The sequence below is a fragment of the Dermacentor variabilis genome, chromosome 3 (genome assembly GCF_050947875.1).
Source record: "Dermacentor variabilis isolate Ectoservices chromosome 3, ASM5094787v1, whole genome shotgun sequence".
In the NCBI taxonomy this organism is placed as follows: domain Eukaryota; kingdom Metazoa; phylum Arthropoda; class Arachnida; order Ixodida; family Ixodidae; genus Dermacentor; species Dermacentor variabilis.
Genome location: NC_134570.1, coordinates 241,820,704 through 241,843,909, shown reverse-complemented (window position 1 = coordinate 241,843,909; position 23,206 = coordinate 241,820,704). Strand labels below are relative to the sequence as shown.

Here is a 23,206-nt window from a genome sequence, read left to right as displayed (position 1 = left end):
TTACTTCTTCCGGCGTTACCTGTGGGATTTCGAATTCCTCTAGACTATTCTCTCTTCCATTATCGTCGTGGGTGCCACTAGTACTGTATAAATCTCTATGGAACTCCTCAGCCACTTGAACTATCTCATCCATATTAGTAATGATATTGCCTGCTTTGTCTCTTAATGCATACATCTGATTCTTGCCAGTTCTTAGTTTCTTCTTCACTGCTTTTAGGCTTCCTCCATTCCTGAGGGCATGTTCAATTCTATCCATATTATACTTCCTTATGTCAGCTGTCTTACACTTGTTGATTAACTTCGAAAGTTCTGCCAGTTCTATTCTAGCTGTAGGGTTAGAGGCTTCCATAGCCTAGAAAGCATTGTAATAGAGCACGATCCAGATGCAATGGTAATAACAGAAACATGGCTGAACCCGGATGTGACTGATGTTGCAGTAACGCCCCCCGGATATTCCATAAGAAAGGATCGGCGCACTAGAGGGGGTGGGGCAGCTATACTTCTGAAAAGCGACATTCCTTTTACGGTACTTAATGATCCAAGCAATCTCGAAACAGTCTGGATTAAAACTACCTTGAATGACCGTAATTTGCTAATTGGTGGTGTGTACCAGCCTCCCAACTCCCCTGTAGAAGTACTAGAAAACTTGGAAGCTTTTATGAACTTGCATATACGAGAAAGCGTTTGATTCTGTCGAAACCTCAGCAGTCATGGAGGCATTACAGAACCAGGGTGTAGACGAGCCATATGTAAAAATACTGAAAGATATGTACAGCGGCTCCACAGCCACCGTAGTCCTCCATAAAGAAAGCAACAAAATCCCAATAAAGAAAGGCATCAGGCAGGGAGATACGATCTCTCCAATGCTATTCACAGCGTGTTTACAGGAGGTATTCAGAGACCTGGATTGGGAAGAATTGGGGATAAAAGTTAATGGAGAATACCTTAGTAACTTGAGATTCGCTGATGATATTGCCTTGCTTAGTAACTCAGGGGACCAACTGCAATACATGCTCACTGACCTGGAGAGGCAAAGCAGAAGAGTGGGTCTAAAAATTAATCTGCAGAAAACTAAAGTAATGTTTAACAGTCTCGGAAGAGAACAGCAATTTACAATAGGTAGCGAGGCACTGGAAGTGGTAAGTGAATATATCTACTTAGGGCAGGTAGTGACGGCAGATCCGGATCATGAGACGGAAATACATATGCACAGTGGAAATTTAAAACAATGTTGAAGTAAGAAAATACAGGTGATGCTTCTAATGCGCTGGTCCTCCTATTGTCAGGATTTACAGAAATAAAGCGTAAGTATGAATTAAAAGCCGTGCACGTCTGCGCCAACAATGATGCAGTAAGCTATCAGCCGTAGTAAAATTTCAAGTGAGAAGGTCGAGGAACGTCAAAAGAAACCTCAAATGTTGTGGGCGACAAAGCTCTGGTAATGGCACTTGAGGATTGTGTGTGTGTTGCGGGGGGGGGGGGGGGGAGGGGCTGGCTTCAGCATCACCTGGGGAGGGGCGGCTAAGCCCCCCCTCCCCCGGAACACTCCAGAGGGGGGTCGGGCCCCGGTGACCCCCCCATAGTCGGTGCCTATGTGACAGGGCATTGTTTTGTGCTTCCTTTTCTGGTGCTCTCATCAATGAAAATTCGCTTGCAATGTATGACTGGCATGCTCATACAGTAACTATTCCCAGGACAAAACAACTGTTAAGTACGATAGTTATTGTTAAGTACAATAGATAGTGTGTGTTAAGTACGATATTAACTATAGGCCGATTTCTTTAAAGGAGTACTGACACAAAAACATCCACGTGGTTTTTTCTGCTTTAATAAGTAGTTAATGACCCAGTAATAACGGCACGAAACCTCATTTACTTCAGAGCGCGACAGGTAATTATTTGCAGTCTTTTTTGTAGCGACCAGTCGAAGCTTCGGTTCCAGAGAGCAACGAGATGGGGCAAACGGGAGTGTAAACAAAGTGATCACGTGTTCGCAAAAAGCCATGACGTATTGTCGTGCGACTGCCGCATTGGTCGAACGACCGCAGCCAATGACAGCGCCGGTAGCGTGAACGTCATGGTGACGTGGTAGACCCGGCGGGGCGGGGCCGGCGAGCGGGCGCCTCGCCGCTCCGATCATGTCTGTTTTTTTTTTTCTGGTCGAAACGCGGGCCTCTTTCGCCGCTGACGACGGCGCATAAATGGGCTACAATTTGTTTCTGACACGAAATAACTCCTAGAATAAAGTGACCTCGAAATAGTGCGAGTTAAAAAACGTTGTGCGAAATAGTAAATCGTTGGCGTGATTTCTACTCGGACGCGGTAAGCGCAGACGCGCCAGCAATCGTCTGTATACGAAGCGGCTTGCCTGACTGGCCTGTTTACTCATCGCTACTAACGGATCCGGGAAAACTAACCGTATTTTCACTTAAGTGAAACATAAATGTTCAGGCATTGATTGCGCTGACAAATTTAGGCGCTTTATTACGAGCTGTGGACGCATCGCAAGTACCCTCAGCCCCGGATAGACGGCCGGCGAGCTAGGCCTACATCGTCTCCCAGCGATCGCAAGCTCGCTTGGCATGCTCGTTCGCTTCTGTTGGCGCCAAAGAAATCAAATGTGCTGCAATTTAAGCGTGACATAACTGTGTACACGTTGTGCCGACTAACATAGGCGCTTCGTTATACGAGCTGCAAGCGATCGTGTCACAAGCGCGACCGGTGTCGGATTCGATGGCCCAGCGAGCTATGCCTGCCGGCTCTTGGCCATCGGCGGCTGTCAACGGATCCGATACTGCTAACGCGGCCTTGCGGAAACACGTCTACAGTGCTCGCATAGACGTGTTTATATTGTCATCGTTTGTTTCAAACAAGATAGCTGTGCAAATACGGTTGCTTTCACTTTCTGTTCGAAGTTACGCAGGATTCCGAACTTCCACGCAGGGGCGCCGGTCTGGGCCGCCGCTCGCTCAATTGTACCATGTGTCCCGAATCGCCGCGTGCGGCAAGTCGCACACGACGCGCCGTACAACAGATTGCACGGAAAATCGCGCTATGTGTCTCGCGCTTTAGACGTGGCCAATCACTTAGCGACTCAGATATTGCGGCCGGCGATGGCGAGGACGAACCTCAACAAAACCCTCGCATCGGCCACAATCAATGATAAGACTCAACAAATCGGCGTTGAACGTTGTGGCAGCGCAGTCAAGCTGATAGTGTGGGAAATAACCCGATGGACACGACAAAAACTGCAGTTGCAGCGACACGTGGCGCGTCCCACTACGAGTACAACAGCTAGAACAAGCAACAACAGAGGAGAAGAGCATATGTAAGCCGCATGGCAGCCAACGAAAATTCGTGACGTAGCCACATGACGTAGCGTTTTCTTGGCTATTTACAATCCCGGTTGATGTCAATGTCGCGAGGTGCTCTCTTTTGCGGTTGGCTGGGCGCACATACTTTAAAATTTATTTTAAATATGTTCTAAGCGATATTCGCCGCTGATATTTTATAGACGATGTGTGTGTGACCAACTAAATCGATCTCACAAGTTATCTCGACTTCAAATTTTTGTGTCAGTGCTCCTTTAAAGGGGTTGAGACACCAAATTTTGAGGCTATAAAAAGCATGTTGTAGGCTGCTTCCGTATGCAAGGTCACCCAGAACGAGGTATTGGACGCTGCAAACATTTCAAAATAATTTTAATTGAGCTCCAAAGAGTCATTAAAAACTCCTTCTCGTAGTCGAGACCCATCGCTAGCGCGGCAGTTACTACGTCACAGAGGAGGAACGAAAATATTGACGTCATAGCACACCAGCACAAAAACGTGACGTATGATGAGTAGCGATGAAATGCCGATTACGGAGCCTGCTGAGCCGAGCAACCGAGCATAGCCTCCACTACGACCGACCTACAGGCATATAGAAATCCTTTCTTAATGCAAAGAAGGGGCAAGGCGTCCAGACACGGACACAAAAGGAGAGAAGTGCACAACACGAACGCCGCACGCCGGCCCGCGAACGGCAAAATGCGTGCGGCGAGTTGCCCTGCGGACGGGCCTTTACACGTTTGAGTGTAACACTAGCCGGCCGACTCCGAATGGGACCAGGATATGCGGCGTTCGTGTTGTCTGCTTCTCTCCTCGTATAGTCGCGTAGTTCGGCAGATCGGAGCGGACTCTCCTTCGCTTGGCCTTTCCCTGTTACCGGCCCGTCCACGTTACCGGCACGGAAACTCGCCGCACTCCCGTTTGCCGTTCGCGGGCCCCCGTGCGACGGCGGTTTTGCTCGCGAACGGTGAGATTTCCTTGCCGTAGAGAGGACGGGCCTGGGACCCATTTGTGCGGCAGCCGTACGGCGAAGCGGCCAATCAGCGACCGAGGAGTGGTCGCTCTGGCATCGACGGCAGCTTCACCGCCTCGGATCGTTCAGCGCCGCCGATATCGTCGCTAGGCCTTTTCCGGTTCACTTCAAAGCTAATGCTTACGGCGCTTCGGAATGAATCACCGACTCTCACAAGCCGCAATATTTTCTTACCGTTGTTGTCGCTCTTCGCAATAATTATAATAATCGCGACATGCACTTCGAATCGCCAGTGGTTGACCTCTGCTGGCAGAGCACGCGTATGCGCGAGCAGACGACGCAGCATAGTTTTACGTCACTATTTTTTGTGGGCCACGTGACCAAGCCATGTTGCGTTTCCTCCTCTGTGACGTCATAGCATCCCCAGGAGCCCAGAAACCGAAACCGAAATCGCTCGGTATAATAATGCTATTATTAAATTACTTATCGGATATATATGAATCCCGCTGTGTGTATCGTGCTCCGTGAAGCATGACGCAACGTTTGAATCAACAAACGCATGAACGAAAATTTTGATGTCTGCACCCCTTTAACTTGTACTGTTTGCGAAGTATTTGAACATATCATACTTAAAGGGACCCTGAAACGCTTTTGACGATTTTCTACAAACGTATTGAGTCGTTAGAGTAGGTCCTTCTGATCATTAATTGACACATCTAAGTGCTCCGCGTAAAGCGTGTAATTTATTATAAGGTTTTAAATATGCACATCGCTGCCGATCGCAGCGCACTGCTCGGCGGAATTTTAAGCCGCCCCTACCCATATGACCGAAATCACCCATACGACGTCAGTGGGGCGAGCTATCCGATTGGCTGACAAGGGCGCGTGATCGATAATTTTTCCAACTTTATGGTAAACAAATGATCTTCGTAATAGTTGGAATGTTAGTTAATTTGTTTTAATGAAGAGAAAGTAACATAAGGAGAATACACAAGAATAATTTTTCAGTACACTTAACCACTTCCGGCACACAGCATGTGTCGTCTGCTTGTGTTACAACGTACTCCATTTTGAAGAGAGCTCCGCGGTCAGAGTCGGTCTCAGTCTTTTCGCGAGCACTATGATTCGACTTTGTTGCCTTGTGGACTGCAAACGTAGCGAGTGGCAATATGTCAAGCTGCGACATCGTGTCCCTCTGCAAGGCAGCGTACGAGCGAACTGGCTGCTGGGCATCGGACTGCCGCTATCCGATCGGCGCCAGGATTTGCGCGTTTGTGGCCGTCACTTTACACCGGAAGATTACTAACGCAATAGCGTTTCCCGAGTCCGGTATTAGGGAAAACGCAAGCGCAAGGGGACAGAGTCTGGCCGCTTGACTTTGCCGTAACGGGATGAGCCATCAGATGAGCAGAAGGGCAAATGCGAATGGTCTGCACGGTGCAGCCACCTGGTGGCACACAGCTCAACCATACACAGTAGCAGCAACGAATTGTATTCTTCTTTGCTGCTGGTGTGTATTTTTCGCAGGAGTGTAATCATGAACACGTTGTTTTTATAAATGTTTAAAATGTTTTACACTTGGTTAGAGCAATATTAGCGCTTTTTTCGGCTGGTTAAACGCTGCACCAACAAGTGTATGGACCGTGCAGACCGATCAGGCCGCTCACGTACGTCTACGCTAAAGTTCCTTCATCAGCTTGAGTTTATGCCTACATGCCTACAGTCATTTGCCGAAATGACCAGCTTACCTGTGGTTACCGGAATACAAGACACGTTCGGCGCTACGACAGAATGCTCGCAACGCACGCTGCTTCGATAGCTCTCGCTTGGGGTCGACGGCCAAGCGGCTAGCGGAGCGGTCTGGCGCGGGCGGGGGCGGGCTCCAAAACAACCGGAAGTGGACGATGTGACGTCGCATCGTGACGTTGAACCAGTGAAGGCGGAGCTTAGCCCCACTCGCTCGGCGAACAAGTTGAGGAGGAAAAGCATGGCTAGGGAGGAGGGTAGCTTCTAATCGCTTGTAGCTCCATTAATACGTAGCGCTTGACTTAAATTATGGTGCGAATGTTCTACTTAAGCTGTACCCTACGCGTCTACAAAATTTGTCCGAACCGTTTCAGGGGCCCTTTAAACACATTATGTCGTTCGTCAACGACAACAAACTTCTATGTGAAAATCAACATGGGTTTAGAAAAGGCTGGTCAACGACAACACAACTAACAGAAACAATCCATGACCTCGCAACCTCCATCAATAACCGCGGACAAACTGACGTTATCTTTCTTGATCTATCGAAAGCCTTTGACGGGGTATCGCACGCTAAGTTATTCTGGAAGCTTCATAACTTATTTGGTGATTGCAAGGTCACAAAATGGATTAAAAATTCCCTTTCAGACAGGACCCAGTATACTCACTGCAACGACTACTCATCCGAACGCTCACCTGTTCAATCTGGAGTGCCGCAGGGCACAGTACTAGCTCCTATTCGTTTCCTAATTTTTATTAATGAATTAGCTGAGAACTCGGATGTGACAGTCTGCATGTTCGCAGATGATTGTATAATACATATAAAGAAATCAACAATACTACAGACCAAGTTATTCTGAATGATGCACTTAGAAATGTTACGAACTGGTGCCGATCATGGCAGATGAATATTAATCTAGATATATCTGTCTGTATGACAATATCAAGAAAAAAAAAGCCTTTGATGTTCCCCTATGTAATAGATCAAATACCGTTAAAAGTCGTTGACCACTACAAGTACCTTGGGGTAATTATTTCCACAGACTTAAAATGGGATAAACAGGTGTTATATATTTCAGGTAAGGCCTTTTTCACTCTCGCTAAAACGGTCACTTCGGACTGCTTCACCAAGTACAAAACTATTAGCGTATACATCATTAGTTCGCTAAATTCTTCAATATGGTATTATAGGTTGGTTTCCGCACAGGAAAAGATGTACTGATAAATTAGAAGCAGTAGAAAGGAAAGCAATTAGATTTGTGTACAACAAGTATCGACGCTGTGATTCGCCTTCTGAACTCCTTGCGTGAGCAGGTCTTTTCACAATAAACAAACGTGCAAAGCTTCTACGTCTCAAGTTTGTATTCCAGCTCTTAAATAATGAAGTAAACGGAAATAGCCGACGACTCCTATCGTTCCCAGACACCAGGCCCACTAGAACAAAACATAGTAGACACTTGAAAGAGTATGGATTCCACAATGATGAATTTAAGTTCTCATTTTTCCTACGGACAATAACAGAATGGAATGCACTGCCTGAACACGTCATTGGTAGTAGTTCAACTGATATGTTTCTCTCAAGACTAACCAATTGTATTTCTCTACTGCCTTAACTTGAAAAATGAAATGTATGTATCGGTGTTTTTCATGTCAGTAATTGTTCGTGGTAAGTTTTCTTTCTTTTAAATATGTTTATAGTGCTATTAATACCTTTGTGTATATTAATTGCATACATTGACAAGAGTTGCAGGAAAGTGTCTGTACTGCCCTTTATTCTTTGCCCACAATATTTGGAATTGCCATTAACAGAAACTGTTAACCATGTTTGATACCACTTTCACAGTTGTATTTGTGTCCCGACCCTGCTACAGCCTTATGTATAAGGCTAGCAGTATGTATTAAATAAATAAATAAAATACATAAAGTACCTTGGTCACTTGATGCATCACAGACATTGTGAGGCAGAAGGGTCACTAACAAAGGAAGAAGTAGCGTGTTGAATTGGGCTGGTTGGTGGTAACTTGATGGCAACAGTGCTAAAGACAATGTATTATTGATAGACTTTGAGAACGTGCATACTCGGTAAAAGGTTCTGTCAGCCACCTCGATGATCACTGAAAGACTTGCAACATTATGCCAATGCTTTCACAGTGTACAGTTTTAGGCAGATACCCTGAACAACATGAACACAAAATCGTTGAAACCTTCGCCATCCATAAAGGTGCTGGAAAAAGCATCAGTGTGCCTTCACTATCGTTACAGGATAATGAAGCAATGTACCGATACAGCAGATTTATTATTAATTTATTGACTTACAATACCTCAAAGGCACCAATTAAGAGATTTTACATGAGGGGTGGGCTATTTACAGATGTGTTGAATGTTATACAATTTTTAAATTCTTTTCTTGAAGTCAGTGCCACCGGAGTTGAGCACAACATCAGTTGGAAGGTCATTCCAATCTCGCGATGTTCTGACAAAAAATGAAGAAAGGTGAGCAGTGGTTCGAGCTGATGGCGGGTATACAGCTTTTTCGTGATTGGTGCCATATGAATGACGATGGGCTGGTTTGATGGCAGGAGTACAGGGTGACGTGTGATAAAACTTGAATAGACACAGACGTGCCATTCTGCGGTGTGATGAAAGACTTCCCAAGGTTTGCACGCGATTTTAGTTGGGTGATACTAGAATGATACGAGTATTCTTAGGAAATGAATTGGGTTGCATGGTTCTATACAGAGTCTAGCATTTTATTAAGGTTAATTTGGTGAGGGTCCCAAACAGTGCATGCATATTCAAGTTTCAGTCTAATTAATGCCTGATAGGAGAGAAGTCAGATGGAAGGAGGTGCTAGATAAAGGTTATGGTGTAGACAACCAAAAATGAAGTTAGCTTCATTAGTAATGCGTGTTATGTCAAGGGACCATGTTAAATCTGACAACAAATTAGCACCTAGGTACTTGTGTGTACTTACACATGAAATTTCGGAGTTATAAATAAAAAATTTGGCAGTGGGTAATATTGCTGGTGATGTAAAGAAAGTAGTGATGTTTTGTTTGTGTTTAATGATGTAAGCCACCAGATTTCAATTCAGTGGAGATCAGACTGAAGTGAGTGGATGTCAGACATGTTAATTTGATGATATAGGATGCAGTTCTCTACAAAGAATCTGACATTAGAAAAAATGTTACTTGGTAAATCGTTGATGCATACAAGGAATAATAGTGGGCCTAGGACCGTGCCCTGAGGCATGTCTGAGATGTCAGTACAGTAGGCACAAGACTGCTTATTGCCAGCTTTCAGTTGCTGGCAGTTAGTTAGGAAGTCATAAATCCATTCAAAAACGAAGTAATCAAGGTCAAGGCATGAGAGCTTTATAAACGGGCGTTTATGAGGAACTTTGTCAAATGCTTTCTCGAAATCTAAAAAAAGAGCGTCGATTGGTATGCTTACGTCAATACTAATAATACTAATACGAATAATACTAATAATAAACAGAGAAAGTCAATAATAATACGTCAATACGTCAATAGTAATACGTCAATATGTCAATAGTAATACGTCAATACTAATAATAAACAGAGAAAGTTGAGTATCGCAGGAAACACCTTTCTGGAAACCGTGTTGGTTTTTATTAAAAAAGTTTAAAGATGTTAGAAATTGAACTATGTGAGAATAGATAACGTGTTCCATTACCGTTGAGCAGACACATGTGAGGAATATGGGCCGATAATTTTTAGACGAGGATTTGTACCTTTTTTTGGGAATGGAATGACCTTACCCACCTTCCAGTCTTGTGGCAACACTCCATATGAAAGAAACTGCTGTAATATATGCGATAGGATCACACTTGTTACGATTTTAGTATTCTTCAATATTTTAGCATTGATGCTATCTATACCAGTGGATGATGTCAGCTTTAATGAATTGATGATTTTGGCAATACCATGTAGTAGGAGGATGACATTTGAAGTGCTTGGGCGTCGGAATCGGTGCTTGTGTCGGTGTGCAAGGCTGAAAAGCACGAGTGTGCACGTGACTGCTGCATGAGTCCCGCGAGATCATGAGTCCCATGGCTCGAGCGATGGGGCCAGCAAGTGGAGCGGGACAGCAAGAGAAGCTCTCGCCGGGCCCTGCGGACGGAGTGGCAGGCCACGTCCCGGCAACCCTGGTTCTGCCCCTGCTGAACCGGGCTTCGCCCCAGCTTACAGCGCTGTCCACGAAGGCTACCTGGCAGATCCTGCCAGGCTTCACCCCGACTCCTGACACTTGCGAGGCAGGCTGTGTCACGAGGATCTGGCAATGAAGATGGCGACGGGTACCCACGGAGCGTTCCACGCCGCCGCGAGCACCGGAACACCGCCCCCCGTTGCTGTCGCCATGCCGCTGTACGGAAGGCTCAAGCTGTTCGAGGGAGATGGGTCCGCCTGGCAAATTTACGAGGAGCAAGTCCATGTGTTCTTCCGGGCAAACGACACACCCGAGGCCAAACAGCGGGACATTTTCGTGGCCAGCTGCGAGACCCGCGTCTTCAGCCTCTTGCTCGACCTTCTCAAGCCAGCCACGCCGCACGTTAAGACGCTGGGTGAGCTGCTTGCCATACTGCGCTCACATTTTAACCCAGCACCGTCCACACTAATGGAGTGTTTCTGCTTCAACAACCAGAGCCACCGGGAAGGAGAGACCCTCGGGCAATTCGTTGCTGCGCTACGAGGGTTAGCGAGTGCCTGCGCCTTCGGGGACCAGCTGGACTCGCTGCTCCGGGACCGTTTCGTCTGCGGAATCAACAACCCCACCATGCAGACGCGACTCCTGGAGCTTCCCGACCCCTTGCTGGACGACGCCGTGAAGGCAGCGCTGGCAATGGAAGCTGCCGCCAAGGTCACCAGCGAGATTGCCCGTGTGACTGGCTCACCGTCGGCGGAAGCGGCGGTCAACAAGTTCGCGACAAAGGCCACTACCTGCGGTCGCTGTGGTGGTGCCCACTCTCCTTCACAGTGCCAGTTCTCTCAAGCACAATGCTTTACGTGCGGAAAAACTGGGCACCTGGCACGTGTATGCCGAAGGGGAAGGACGAACAGCAAACAGCAGCAGCAGCAGCAGCCTGATTCAAGCCCAGGTACCAGACAAGCCCACGGCCAGAGTAGCCGTCGCAAGTGTATGCGGCGGGGACATGCGGCAGCAAGCTCAAGTTCTTTGGCCAGGCTCCACGTCGTGGCCGAGGACCCGCTGAATTTCGACATGTGGCACACAGGCTTTGTACCGTCGTCTGTGCCGCCATACAAGCTGACCGTCGAAATCTGCAGGCACCCCATTTCCATGGAGCTGGACACAGGGGCCAGCGTGTCTGTAATGGCCGGGAAGCTCTTCAAGCGTGCTTTCCCCAGCGTGTCCGTCGAGGCTTCGGGCGTGATGCTGCGCAGCTCCTCCAGGCAACTCTCCCAGGTCCAGGGTCAGGCACAGGTCAGCGTTTGCTTTGGCGATAGGGAGGCAACCCTTCCCCTTTACTTAACGAAGGAGCTGTCGCCGACGCTGCTGGGCCGAAACTGGATTCATGCACTGGGCATTCGTCTGCCAGAGTACCCGGAAGCCAGCCTGCATGTGGTGCAGAGCTGCCAAATCTGCCAGGAGCATCAGCGAGCCTTGCGTAATGTGGAAAGCACCCCCTGGCCGTTCCCACAGAGACCCTGGTGCCGCCTACATGTGGATTTTGGGGGACCCTTCAAGGGCCATTACTGCCTGGTGGTGGTGGACACCTTTTCAAAGTGGGTGTAGGTTCTACCTGTCACCACGCCATCAGCAGGCGCGACCATTGCAGCGCTACGACAGGTCTTCGCCGCCCAGGGGTTGCCGGATGTCATAGTGTCCAACAATGGTCCTGCTTTCACCAGCGCAGAGTACCTGGCCTGGCTGACGAAAAACGGAATTCGCCGGATGATGGTTCCGCCGTACCACCCTGCTTCAAATGGTGCAGCCGAGCGGGTGGTGCAAACCATCAAAGACAAGCTCAAGAAGAGCCAGACTGGGGATTTCCGGACGCAGATTGCCCGGATACTATTCCAGTACCGGACCACACCTCACGATGTCACTAGCCATGCCCCCTGTGAGCTCCTACTGGGTCGGATGGTCAAGACACCCTTGGACGTCTTGCATCCGGACCTCCGATCCACAGCGCTTTTGAAGCAGCTGAAGCAGAAGCTGGCTGCTGACCAAGGGTGCCGTCCCAGACCTTTGCCAGAGTCGGGAGCTCCAGTTTTCGCCAGGAACTTCCGTCCTGGCCCACCCTGGTCTGCGGGACAGGTGGTGTCTCCTGCCAGCGCCTCATCGCTGCTCGTCCGCATGCAAGATGGGGCCATGTGGCACAGACACGCCGACCATGTCAGGCCTCGCCTCGGGACCTGGCCAGCACTCTCGACTGCCACTGAGTTCCAGCCCGCAGGAGGACTAGCGGCAGCACAAGTCGCTCCCAGCAGAGCACCACCTACCTCGGAGGCGGCAACCGAAGCCAGTGGTGTGGCAACCGTTGGACCGGTGTCAAGCTCGGCACCACTCACGAGGCCGACCCCTACGGACCCTTCAGATGGAGCGAGGCTGGCTCAGGCAGCACCTGGCGTTGCCACACCCAACCCATCAACACCGGTGCCCAGGCGGAGTACTCGACGACGGAGGCCACCAGACCGTTACTCGCCTGGATAGCAGGCACCGTCGACCCAGCTAGGGTGGAGGCAGAGCCTCATATTTTGAATGTGGACGTTTGTTTTTTATTTAACAAACAAACTGGGGGTAAGGGGGTGTAGCAAGCATGTGACGCCCCCCCAGGCATAATGTGCGTTCGCCGCCAGGCTCGGTGGCCTGCTAAAGCTTGGCAGGCAACATTGGTCACCGCACCACAATAAACACCAACGAGCACGGCTGCTCGCCGGTCAGTCATCGTTCAGCACCACCACGCTGCGGAGCGTCTGTCTGTTGGAGGGTGCCACAAGCCCTCCCTTGTTCACGCTCTGGGGTGGATCATGACAGGCTGTGTTGTGGCGTTCATCACCGTGCTGCCCTATCGAGACCGTGCTGTGCTCCGGCTCCTGTGTTGCCGAGATAGGCTGCACTACGGCGTTCATCGCCGTTCTTCACCCGCCGAGGCCGGAGTGGTCCCCGGCTCCCGTCACTGTCGTAGTGACTTGCGGCTGAGCTACGCCCCAGCTAACACTACTCAACCTCTGCGGCTCGAATCGACTACCACTGGAACCGTGAGTGGCGCAGAACTGAACTGAGATTAGCGACAATAGTGCGGCACCACTGTTTTATGTACTATCTGTATTTAATTTGTGTCTAGTCCCACGTCTGCTGTCCGTGTATATATTCGTTCCTCTCTGTCTTGGATGATTCCTTAATTAGTACGTCTGGCTGACCTGCACCCACACATTTGCTCACAATCATCGGCATCCAAACCTGATTTCAGACATGGTTGGGTGATTCACATGAAATGCATGAGGTAGTTCATTATCAGGCTCTACTGTGAAAAACTGAACAACAAAGTCTCATTTAGTACTTGTGCAACACAGTCTTCTGGGATCAAATTATTATGTTCGTCTCCTAGCACAATTTTCGATGAAGGTGTAGTGCATGACCTGTTGATAGTTTCCCAGAATCGTTCGGGGTTATTGCGTAACATGCTGGTTAAAGTAAATGAGTAGAATGAGCGCTTGGCTTTAGCAGCAAGAGAATCGAATAACATTTCCGTGGTCTGGTATGTATCTCTAGCGCATTTAGTGTTTAAGATCTTTATGGACTGGAATTGACGCTTCTTTTTGTTATTGAATGTGTTGAACCATGGGGAAACCGATTGTATGCTGATTGTGATGGTAGGTACATAACTTGGGATTAGATGGTGCAGCTTGGGTTTCAAGAGGCGTGAGTTAGTTTCGATAGGGCAGAGGGCATAACCTATGAGAAACCAATCTTGAAAAATGGACGGTTTGTTACTTATGGCAGCGTAGTTACCTTTATCATATAATGTTATTGTTTTCTTTATTTTTTCAGGGAAAGGTTAGGTAGGTAACACTTGAATGTTTGTGAAGAACACTGTGATTGCTTGTAGCTGATAAATGTGTAATATAAGAGAAATTATCTGGATTAGTTGTCAGTAAAAGGTCAAGCCTGTTAGAAGACTGATCAGTTTGTCATGCCGGCTCAGAAATTAGCTGCAACTATCCAAATGTTAAGCATGAATTCAGGAAGGCACTTTCAGTGCTATGTTTTGATGCTGTTTGCACCATATTGGACCATGTTATGCCGGGAAAATTAAGGTCACCAAGTAAGATTATCGAAACATTATGACATGCTCTCGCAAAGGAATGAAGAGCATTGTGGAAATTACTTATAAATGTGGCATCTGTGTCCGGCGGGCAGTAACGAGCCCCCATTATAACGGGTCAGGGGCACGGCAGCACGCAAGTGACATCTATTGAGGTGGAGGGCACGGTGGAACACAGAGGGGGCTGTTGTGAGCGGCCATCGTCCGCATGCCCCTGCCACGCTTGTTTAGTCGACAGAAGATGTGGAAATCGGTAGAAAAGAAGCCAAATCAGATAGCTTAATCAGGGTCCTTGAGCTGGATTACTGAAAGCAGTGAACATTACTTGCATGGGAAATTGAAACGGATAATCAACTAATCAACAAAATTCACTAATAAACTTATTAAATAATTATTGCCATGTAAGAATTGTAGCTGGTGAGTTTGCAAGGCATATCTACTTGCAACAGCTTCAAAGGATTGCGCGGGTTTCTAGGTAGGTGCCTATAGAACTTGTAAAAGTACACTATTGTTCAACTTTTTTAAAGAAACAACTGTTTTATAATTCAAGCAGAAAAGTAACTGGAATGTCCATACATTTCATCTCACACTTTGGGGACAAACAGCTCGAAACTGGTGTCATCTTGAAAACTTGTTCCAAGCGAACTTGTAAATTCATTGGCTACAAATAGTTAGTAAAAGTTTATTAATTAGTCATTCATGCATTTTGATTTCTTGTGGAAATAATGTTCGCCTCTAACAGTAATTCAGCTCAATGACTAGAATTATGCCATTTGCCAAAGGCAATTTTTAAAAATTCTGTATGGTCTGAATAAAAAAAGGAGCACCCGCTACCTGCACTGATGATGACATGCAATAAGGCGCCGTGTGTGTGCCACCGTTGAACGCACACTGACCTGGCCGGCGCTGCCGTGGGCGCGCAGGTGGCCTGCTGGTAGGACGGGGGAGGCGCAGCCGGGGGCGGCGAGTAGTGCGGCGGGGCCTCGGCGTTCTCGGTGGCCTCCAGCTCGGTGCGCAGGCGCTCGTTGTCGTTGTCCGTGGCCATGGCGAGCAGCTGGTCAATGCTGGCATCCACGGCGCCACCATTGGCACGAAGCACCGCCTCGATGACCCCTGCCTCCATCTCGGGAAACATGCTCCGGAAGTCACGCATTGCCTGCAGCCAACAGACGATGTACGGTGGAGTACTGGCACGCACAAAAACAACTCTGGCACGTTGGGCCCCCGTTTTCTGGCTTCCCTTGTTCATTTTTTTTGCTTTTTGTAACTGGCCCTGCTGCTGTTGTCACCTATAGGCAAACCAGTGGATAGACGGTAAGGGCTGAAGATAATACTGGGAAAAGAATAATTTAAAAAACAAACAGATCTGTACAAACTGTTGGTAGGCTCTGTGACATATCGAGATATTAAAATATTGTTTTGAAGCTCTTGCTATGTTTTTCTAATAAGGTATGTTTTTCACTTGTGTGTAGGCAGCTATACAAGTACAAGTCGTATGTCAACATAGCTTATTTAAAGGAACTTAGTCAGTCGAGACAAAACAAAAGAAAAAATTGTGAGGGGAGCAAGATTTACATGGGGAAATTGCAGTAGGGAACACTGCTTACAAGAAACAAACTGAGCTTGCTTTTTAAATAATGTTTCCTAATATGAGGAAGAATGTTAGGTACAACTACTGTAACTTTTGTCCTTGACTACAGGATCATCAACGCTGTGGTCATTTAGTGGTCTGTTCTATTAAAGATTTTGCCCAGCTACTGCATTCCTTCAACCCGTGCCAAAGTGTGCCCGGCTACTGCATTCTCTTATGCTCACTGCACTCTTTCTTAGCCTACACTGTTTGGTAATATAAGAGAAAATTTGATACTCAACATCTAAAGCATCATTTGAAATTTCTGTTGCTGTTTACTAATCATATTCATACTTTCATGGCATGCTGTGGTTTACTAAAATACTAGAACATTATGCTACATGTTCATTATGAGAAAAAACAAACAACACTTCAGTGTTGTATTGCTTGAAATTTAAAGTCAAGTGCAAATAATTTATCATTCAAGAGCATTTTGAAGACTATATCAGAAAATTAATGAATAACTATGCAGTTTGTATTTGAATTTAATATGTTTAATATGTTTTTATGGCTGTTCGAATGAAACTCGATCTGCCTTCAAGAATAAGTATTTGCACATGCATAACAAAAACAAAGCCACAATTTATGAAAGACTGCATCACCTCTGTTTTTTAGTTCACACATATTGCTGTTGAAATACCGAAGTAAATTTTGAATTGGGCCTTGTTACTTGATCATATTGCAGGAAGACTCATCAAAAGCGATAGCTTGACAAGCCCTAGTGATGTTTTCAGTGATGAGAAAGGTTGTGCGCTCATCTCCTTGGCATTATTTTGTTAAGAATGCCAAGCACTCTAGGAGCCTACCTGTCTGAATTCTAGTTGTGTGACGGGTGGTCGGCGTGGCGGGCTACGGTTAGGGGCCGACAGGCGTTCCTCGGGTGCCACCTCAGCCGGGCTGGTCATCGCTGCACCTGCATGCACGGTTCTCTGTTGTCAAACACTGTCAACTGCTCGCTCAACCGGTTGCTAGAGTCCCAAAACAACACATGGGCTATGGATGATAATGTTCTGTGGAACACTGGATCAATTTTTGCCGCCTGGAGTTCTTCATAACGCGCACCCAAAGCACAGGTGATTCTGCCCTCACCAGAGTGTGGCCTCTCTTGCCAGGAGTTCAAAAGCACAACTCTGCAGGCACCCGCTGCACCCACTGAGCCACCGCTGTAGGCAGCGGCTGGCTTCAGGAGAGTGCGCATGCTTCACCGATGCCCTCCTGGTGCTGCCACACGCAGCGGTGCATGGCTCCAGGTCTGCGCAGCCCCATTGCTGAGAGCGGCTTTTCTGAAGGCAGTGACAGTTCTTCTCACGCTTTGTTTCTAAGACTTGTAGACGCTGTAATGTTCAATACACTTGACATGTGTCGTTCTGCTTCACACTTGAAGCAAAATGCATGTGCAACCTAGTTTAGGCAAAAATGTGTTCAGGCAAAAATTCTTCGAGACAACTGCACAAATGGCATGCTACAACTTTGGTGAAATTACACAGCCATCCTGGATTGCTGTCACGTCTACGCTGTTCCATGCCATTCATTAGACAATTTTAGTGAACAGCAAATTATCAAATGCCAAGGAAAAATAAATACCACGCAGACTTTCGGAGAAGTGTTCGGTGCATCGGAATCAGTTTCAATGTGCCAGCATCATGTGGACATGCAGCTTTCTCACACAATGTGCAGTGCGAAGTTCGTCAAAGAAAAATGCTGCATTCTGTATTACAGCAAGGAAGTATCAGGATTAGACAAATTGTGCCCTTGTTTAAATTGCGTGCTTGCACATGCTGCCTACGCACAGTTTCATTAGCTAAATTCTGTACAAGAAAAGGCCTCCTCTAACAAAAAAAAAAAAAAAAATGAGATGAATAGCATGTTGTGCTGGAGATGAGCAAAAAGGAATCCTTCAATCTTTTTGCTCACGTTACCGTGGCAGCAGCATTCAAGGCTGCAAACGATCTGATACACTGAATAAGTCTGTTAAAAGATAAAGACAAACGAACTACAAAAGATTTAGCAACACTAACGCTTTTGCTCCTGCATGAGACTTTTCTAACAAGGTTCCTGTGTCGGAGCAGAAATGTTGACATTACTGAACCATTTGTGATTGGTGGTTGTTTTTATCTTTAATCATATTCTGTCTTTACCTGACAGGAGTTTGTCATATTCTCGATTTCACTGAGCATGCTTGTTTCATTGGAAGCACTGATGTGCTTCCAAGGTACCCAGATTCGGTACCTTGAAAGCACTGCACAAGGAAGGCTTTCTTGCAGTAATGTCAACTGAAATAGCCATTGCATTTCTTTGGGGAGAAATATCTGAAAAACTGCTTAATGAAAAGAGCGCTATGAAGACGCGGACTAAAAGAACAACACGTACGACGCACAAGGTGCTACTTCCAAATAAATGTTTTTTTGAAGAAACAGGACTTTAAATACCGACCGATATAAACCTGTTGGCAACTTAGGGGTATCTCATATACGACATTACTATTGCAAGCAGTGTACTGCGCTGCAAGTTTCTTAGAGACGCTTACCGAAAACTAGAACGGGATAGACTAGAACGGGAGATATTAGAAGCTTTTTACATTGCAAAGGCCGAGGGCATGTGCATTAGTTGTCCTTCAGTGACGCTTACCGAAAAAGATATAGCTTTTCTAGTGAGATAGGGAGGTTGTGATGTCACGATGGGCCATTCTTGGTTGCATCTATTTAAAGACCTGTTTCTTCAAAAAAACATTTAGTTGGAAGTAGCGCTTTGTCCGTCGTACATGTTGTTCTTTTAGTCCGCGTCTTCGTAGCGCTCTTTTCATTAAGTATGCAAAACCAACTCGCCCACATCAAGCTTCTGCTGAAAAACTGGCGCTAGTCTCAGAATTCCTGCCAGGTGCACATGCCTTGGGCACTGACCAGCTTTGTTTCCACAACGGCAATGGGTGCCCTAAAGTAACTTACTAACGTAACAAGCGCTTTTAATTAATTAATTAATTTACCTGTGACTATCCCAATTACTGATGCCTGTCAATACAAGTAACATATTGCTAAAGGAAAAACATTTCCACTGCATGGGTTTTGAAGATATTGGATTGATTGCAATTAAAGTGCAAGGTGTTAACGGCGAGCAGTGCTGGTAGGATTAGCTATCTAGTGGCAGGACCACGGGCTCAGATCTGTTTAGTATCCCCACGTGTGTGCATGTGTGGACATGCCAGCTGAAGTGGCTGGCACATTTCGTGAGCATTGGCTGCTAGGCTTAGAAAGGCCATTATTTGTCTCGTGGAAAGATAGAATGGATGGAACAGCAATCTGACATGGCGTCGTATAACCACATCTGTGGGCTCACAGCAATGTGAGCTATGCCTGTGTTGTCTTTGTTTCCCAGGATCACACAGCCTAAAACGAAGAGAAACAAAATGTCATCATCATCATCATCATCATCATCATCATCATCATCATCATCATCATCCTAGTTACGTCCACTGCAGGGCAAAGGCCTCTCCCATACTTCTCCAACTACCCCGGTCATGTACTAGTTGTGGCCATGTCGTCCCTGCAAACTTCTTAATCTCATCCACCCACCTAACTTTCTGGCGCCCCCTGCTACGCTTTCCTTCTCTTGGAATCTAGTCCGTAACCCTTGATGACCATCGGTTATATTTTCTCCTCATTACATGTCCTGCCCATGCCCATTTCTTTTTCTTGATTTCAACTAACATGTCATTAACTAACGTTTGTTCCCTCACCCGATCTGCTCTCTTCTTATACCTTAACATTACACCCATCATTCTTCTTTCCATAGCTTGTTGCGTCGTCCTCAATTTCAGCAGAACCCTTTTCGTAAGCCTCCAGCTTTCTGCCCCGTACGTGAGTACTTAGTGAGTACTCACATACGAGTGTACTTCTAGAAGTACGATAGTACTTCTGCCCCGTACGTGAGTATGTGAGTGATAGTAGTCAGAACATTCAATATGATGCAGTCAAACTGCAGTCGAAGAGTGTCAGCTATTGTTATGCATTGAAAAGCACCAGGACAACACGCGGCAACACATCTCTTGTGATGACAGCTGTTAAAGGTTATTTCATAGAGATTTCGTGGCACCTCCCCCAGCTGTTGTGTTTCCACAGCAGCAGGAGTCACTCAAACAAAAAGCTCTACTTATTTCCAGTCAGGATTCAATCGTGTGTCCGTGACATCTGAAACCATTCCTGTCGATGCTGCTTCCTCATCCATCACTCCTGTGATGTCATTGTTGTATCATCTTCATTACTTAAATGATATTGCGCAACACTAAAAAACGACACGGACGTGAGAGAAGACGACACACCAAGCGCATCATCTTCATTGCTGTCATCAGTGTTGCCCTGCTGCAGTCATCACATCATCAAGATGGCTACTGCACTGTTTTTGTTGGCACCTGAGGTTTTTCTCTGAAAGACCCTGAACTGCACAAAATGATGAAAATTGTGCCAGCGTCTCAGAAATGCAGCATACGGGCACCCATATTTCTAACAAGCCTCCAAGCAGCCCCTCCCCCCCCTCCCCAAGAAGAAAGGATATACCCAATGCCACTGATGTTGATAGATGCCTAGCATCATCATCGGTTCACATCATGACATATTTTTTTCTGATGACGAGTATACTAATAATAAAATAACTATATATAAGGCGATAACTATGTTCATAAAAGATAGGGAAAGGGTTAAAACAACACAATGGCGAGTGAGTTGCTAAGGATATTGATAGAGGCTGGAGGTAGAATATTATTAATATTATTACAAGAAAACTAAAGGACAATAAATAATTATTTCTCTTTAGATGCTAAACGGAATACTAATGTCACTATATGCATTCAACTGTGAAATAGCATTGCATTACATTGGCAGTCTGATTAACTTAAAACAAGGTATAACGTTTTCATTTTGTTTGAAATTGCTGGGCCCTACCGTATTCACTTGCTTTAAAGATTACAGAAAAAAATAAGCCGTCATTCAGTTTAATAGTTGTTTTTACATTAACAAATGATTAAGCACAGGAGAACATCTGAAATTAATTCCCATGTTATTTGTGTTATCGTAGACTATTTGCTTTCCTGGTAATACTTAGTAAGTACAACATGCTAGCTGTGTTTTAGTTGCTTGTTCTTTATTGACCAGATTTCACTAAACTTACAAGCCATGTACACAAGACATCGCTGGAGCAGTACAGTTGTCAGGCATGGTACACATGTGTGAATGACGAAGTTAAATGTAAAAATTAGACAACAAGGACTCAAATGCCAACAAAGATACATTATTTATAAGAAGTTAATAGTTACGTTATGCTTGCAAAGGTAGAGCATAATCAGGCCCTAACATTAGCATTGATCAGAAAATAATATCACAACTTCCAAATTGTAACAAGCAGTACTTTACTTTTGTTGCTTTTGCTCTTAATGCTTTCCGACACACTAAATCTATGGCTTTCCGGCACTATTCAATGCAGAAAATGTTCCTTCCTAGGGAAATTCTTGGTTAACATCTGAGTGTCAAGAGAATCTTGGCATGAGTGCAAGAAATTTAGAGAATTATGGAGGAAAGGATACCACTTTAGTGTATAGTTTATGTAAAAATCAAGGTCATCCTTCCACTTATCACTTAATGCAAATCAAAGAAAAATCCATAGATTGTGATGTGACATTGTATTTAGGCAATTCTAGCTATGGAATTAATGCCCGCAGAATATATATTGAACATGACCGACATTAACAATTTGAAACATATGGTACACAATTAGCAAGTAATACGTACACTGATCAATGATGACATGAGTCCAAGTATATGCTGTTTACTAGTTGGCTGTCTTTATTAACCTGACACACACACACGCACACACACTAGCCTTTTGCATGCCCAATACGAGACTATATCAGGTACCCATGCCATTGTAAAGAATAATCTTTGTAGATGCACATGAAAAAGGAACTCGAACAAATTTTTATCACAACAATCTCAAAGTCTAGGGTTCTGAGTGCAGCAATATTTATTGATGCGTGCGTATTGTTCACGCGCGACGCTCAATCTGATTCGATCGCCAGCGCACATATTTTTGTCGGCTCGAAAACCACACGGCTGCTCTGGTGACCAGTATTATTTAGACAGTCGACGACCTCATTCTGCTTCTACGACGTGAATCAGTTTGCAGCTACTACGCAGTTTGCCTGCATCACGGACCAAAGCTTCCCAACATATACGACTGCAGGGATAAATAAATGGTTAGTATGTTTTATTTCAATTAATGTCCGCAACTGCTGCATTCTACGAGGGGTAAACTGGTCCTCATCGAAAGCCGGCAGGCCATCGTGCTGTCGCGATTAGCTACGACCCGTACGCGCTGCAACTGTAGCCGCACTGGAACCGCTGCTAGCGTGAAAGCGAAAGTAATTACACGCGCGCGCTGATAACTTCGCTCCGTGTGATCTAGGCCTGCGCCGCTGCATCAGACAACCCCTTCGCCGCGGTGCACCCACAGAGAGGACGCATACGGCGCGGGGGAAAACATTTCGCCGCGCGGGGCTCACATGCCCGCAGCAATATATTATCGCTCTTCCCACATCGGCGTGCGCGACGATCAGCGCTGAAGACTCCGTCAGCGGCCACATGAGATCTGTAGGAGAGAGAGAGTCCGCGACTATGTACGGCGGAAAGAAAACAACATCTCACCGTTGACGCGATCTTGCGGACGTGAATTGATCCTCACGACCTGTGGCCGCCGCCACTTCTACATGCGGCTCACGGGCGAAAGGGAGGCCACAAGTGGCACTTTAAGACGGCGCAGATTAAATTAGGCCACCACTCAGTCGGTCGACACTCGCCACTATGCCCTTAGAAACCGCTGATCTGGAGCAGGATACGGAGGATCAGTGTTAATGCAGCGAAACCAACGTTAAGGGACTGCCTATGGGCTGCCGGCCGACTCCATGCAAGCAGCACTTGCGGTTGCTCGCTCCTTCAGGCTCCTTTGCTTCTAGCTAGAAAGCTTCGCCTTCCACCAGCAGGTGGCGACTCATACTTAAGCTTACGCGCATGCCTTTATCAATAACGCTTTTTCGAAGATTCATGCTGATATCTCGGCGAAAAACTTAAAATACAAATATGTCATAAACATTTTCAATAATTATCCTCAGCGGGCGTCTCCATGAACAGTTTCGCGTTTCGTCTGCTGCAGTTATAAACGATTCAAACGAGGTCC

At 46.3% G+C, this 23,206-nt stretch overlaps 1 protein-coding gene across 5 annotated transcripts in view; it reads right to left on the bottom strand.

Moving 5' to 3' along the window:
* The window catches only part of LOC142576753 (CUE domain-containing protein 1), a 146,490-nt gene extending 123,543 nt beyond the window's left edge, over positions 1-22,947 (bottom strand). For all 5 annotated transcript variants that reach the window (XR_012826957.1, XR_012826956.1, XM_075687031.1 and 2 more), the window contains exons 1-3: positions 22,678-22,947; positions 16,795-16,901; positions 15,255-15,514 (exon numbers count right to left, since the gene is read on the bottom strand). Coding sequence is in view for 3 of the 5 variants with exons in the window: in XM_075687031.1 (XP_075543146.1) it covers positions 15,255-15,514; positions 16,795-16,893 (359 nt within the window). In the remaining 2 variants the exon portion in view is untranslated. The remainder of the gene's footprint in view (positions 1-15,254; positions 15,515-16,794; positions 16,902-22,677) is intronic.
* Positions 22,948-23,206: the final 259 nt, after the last annotated feature.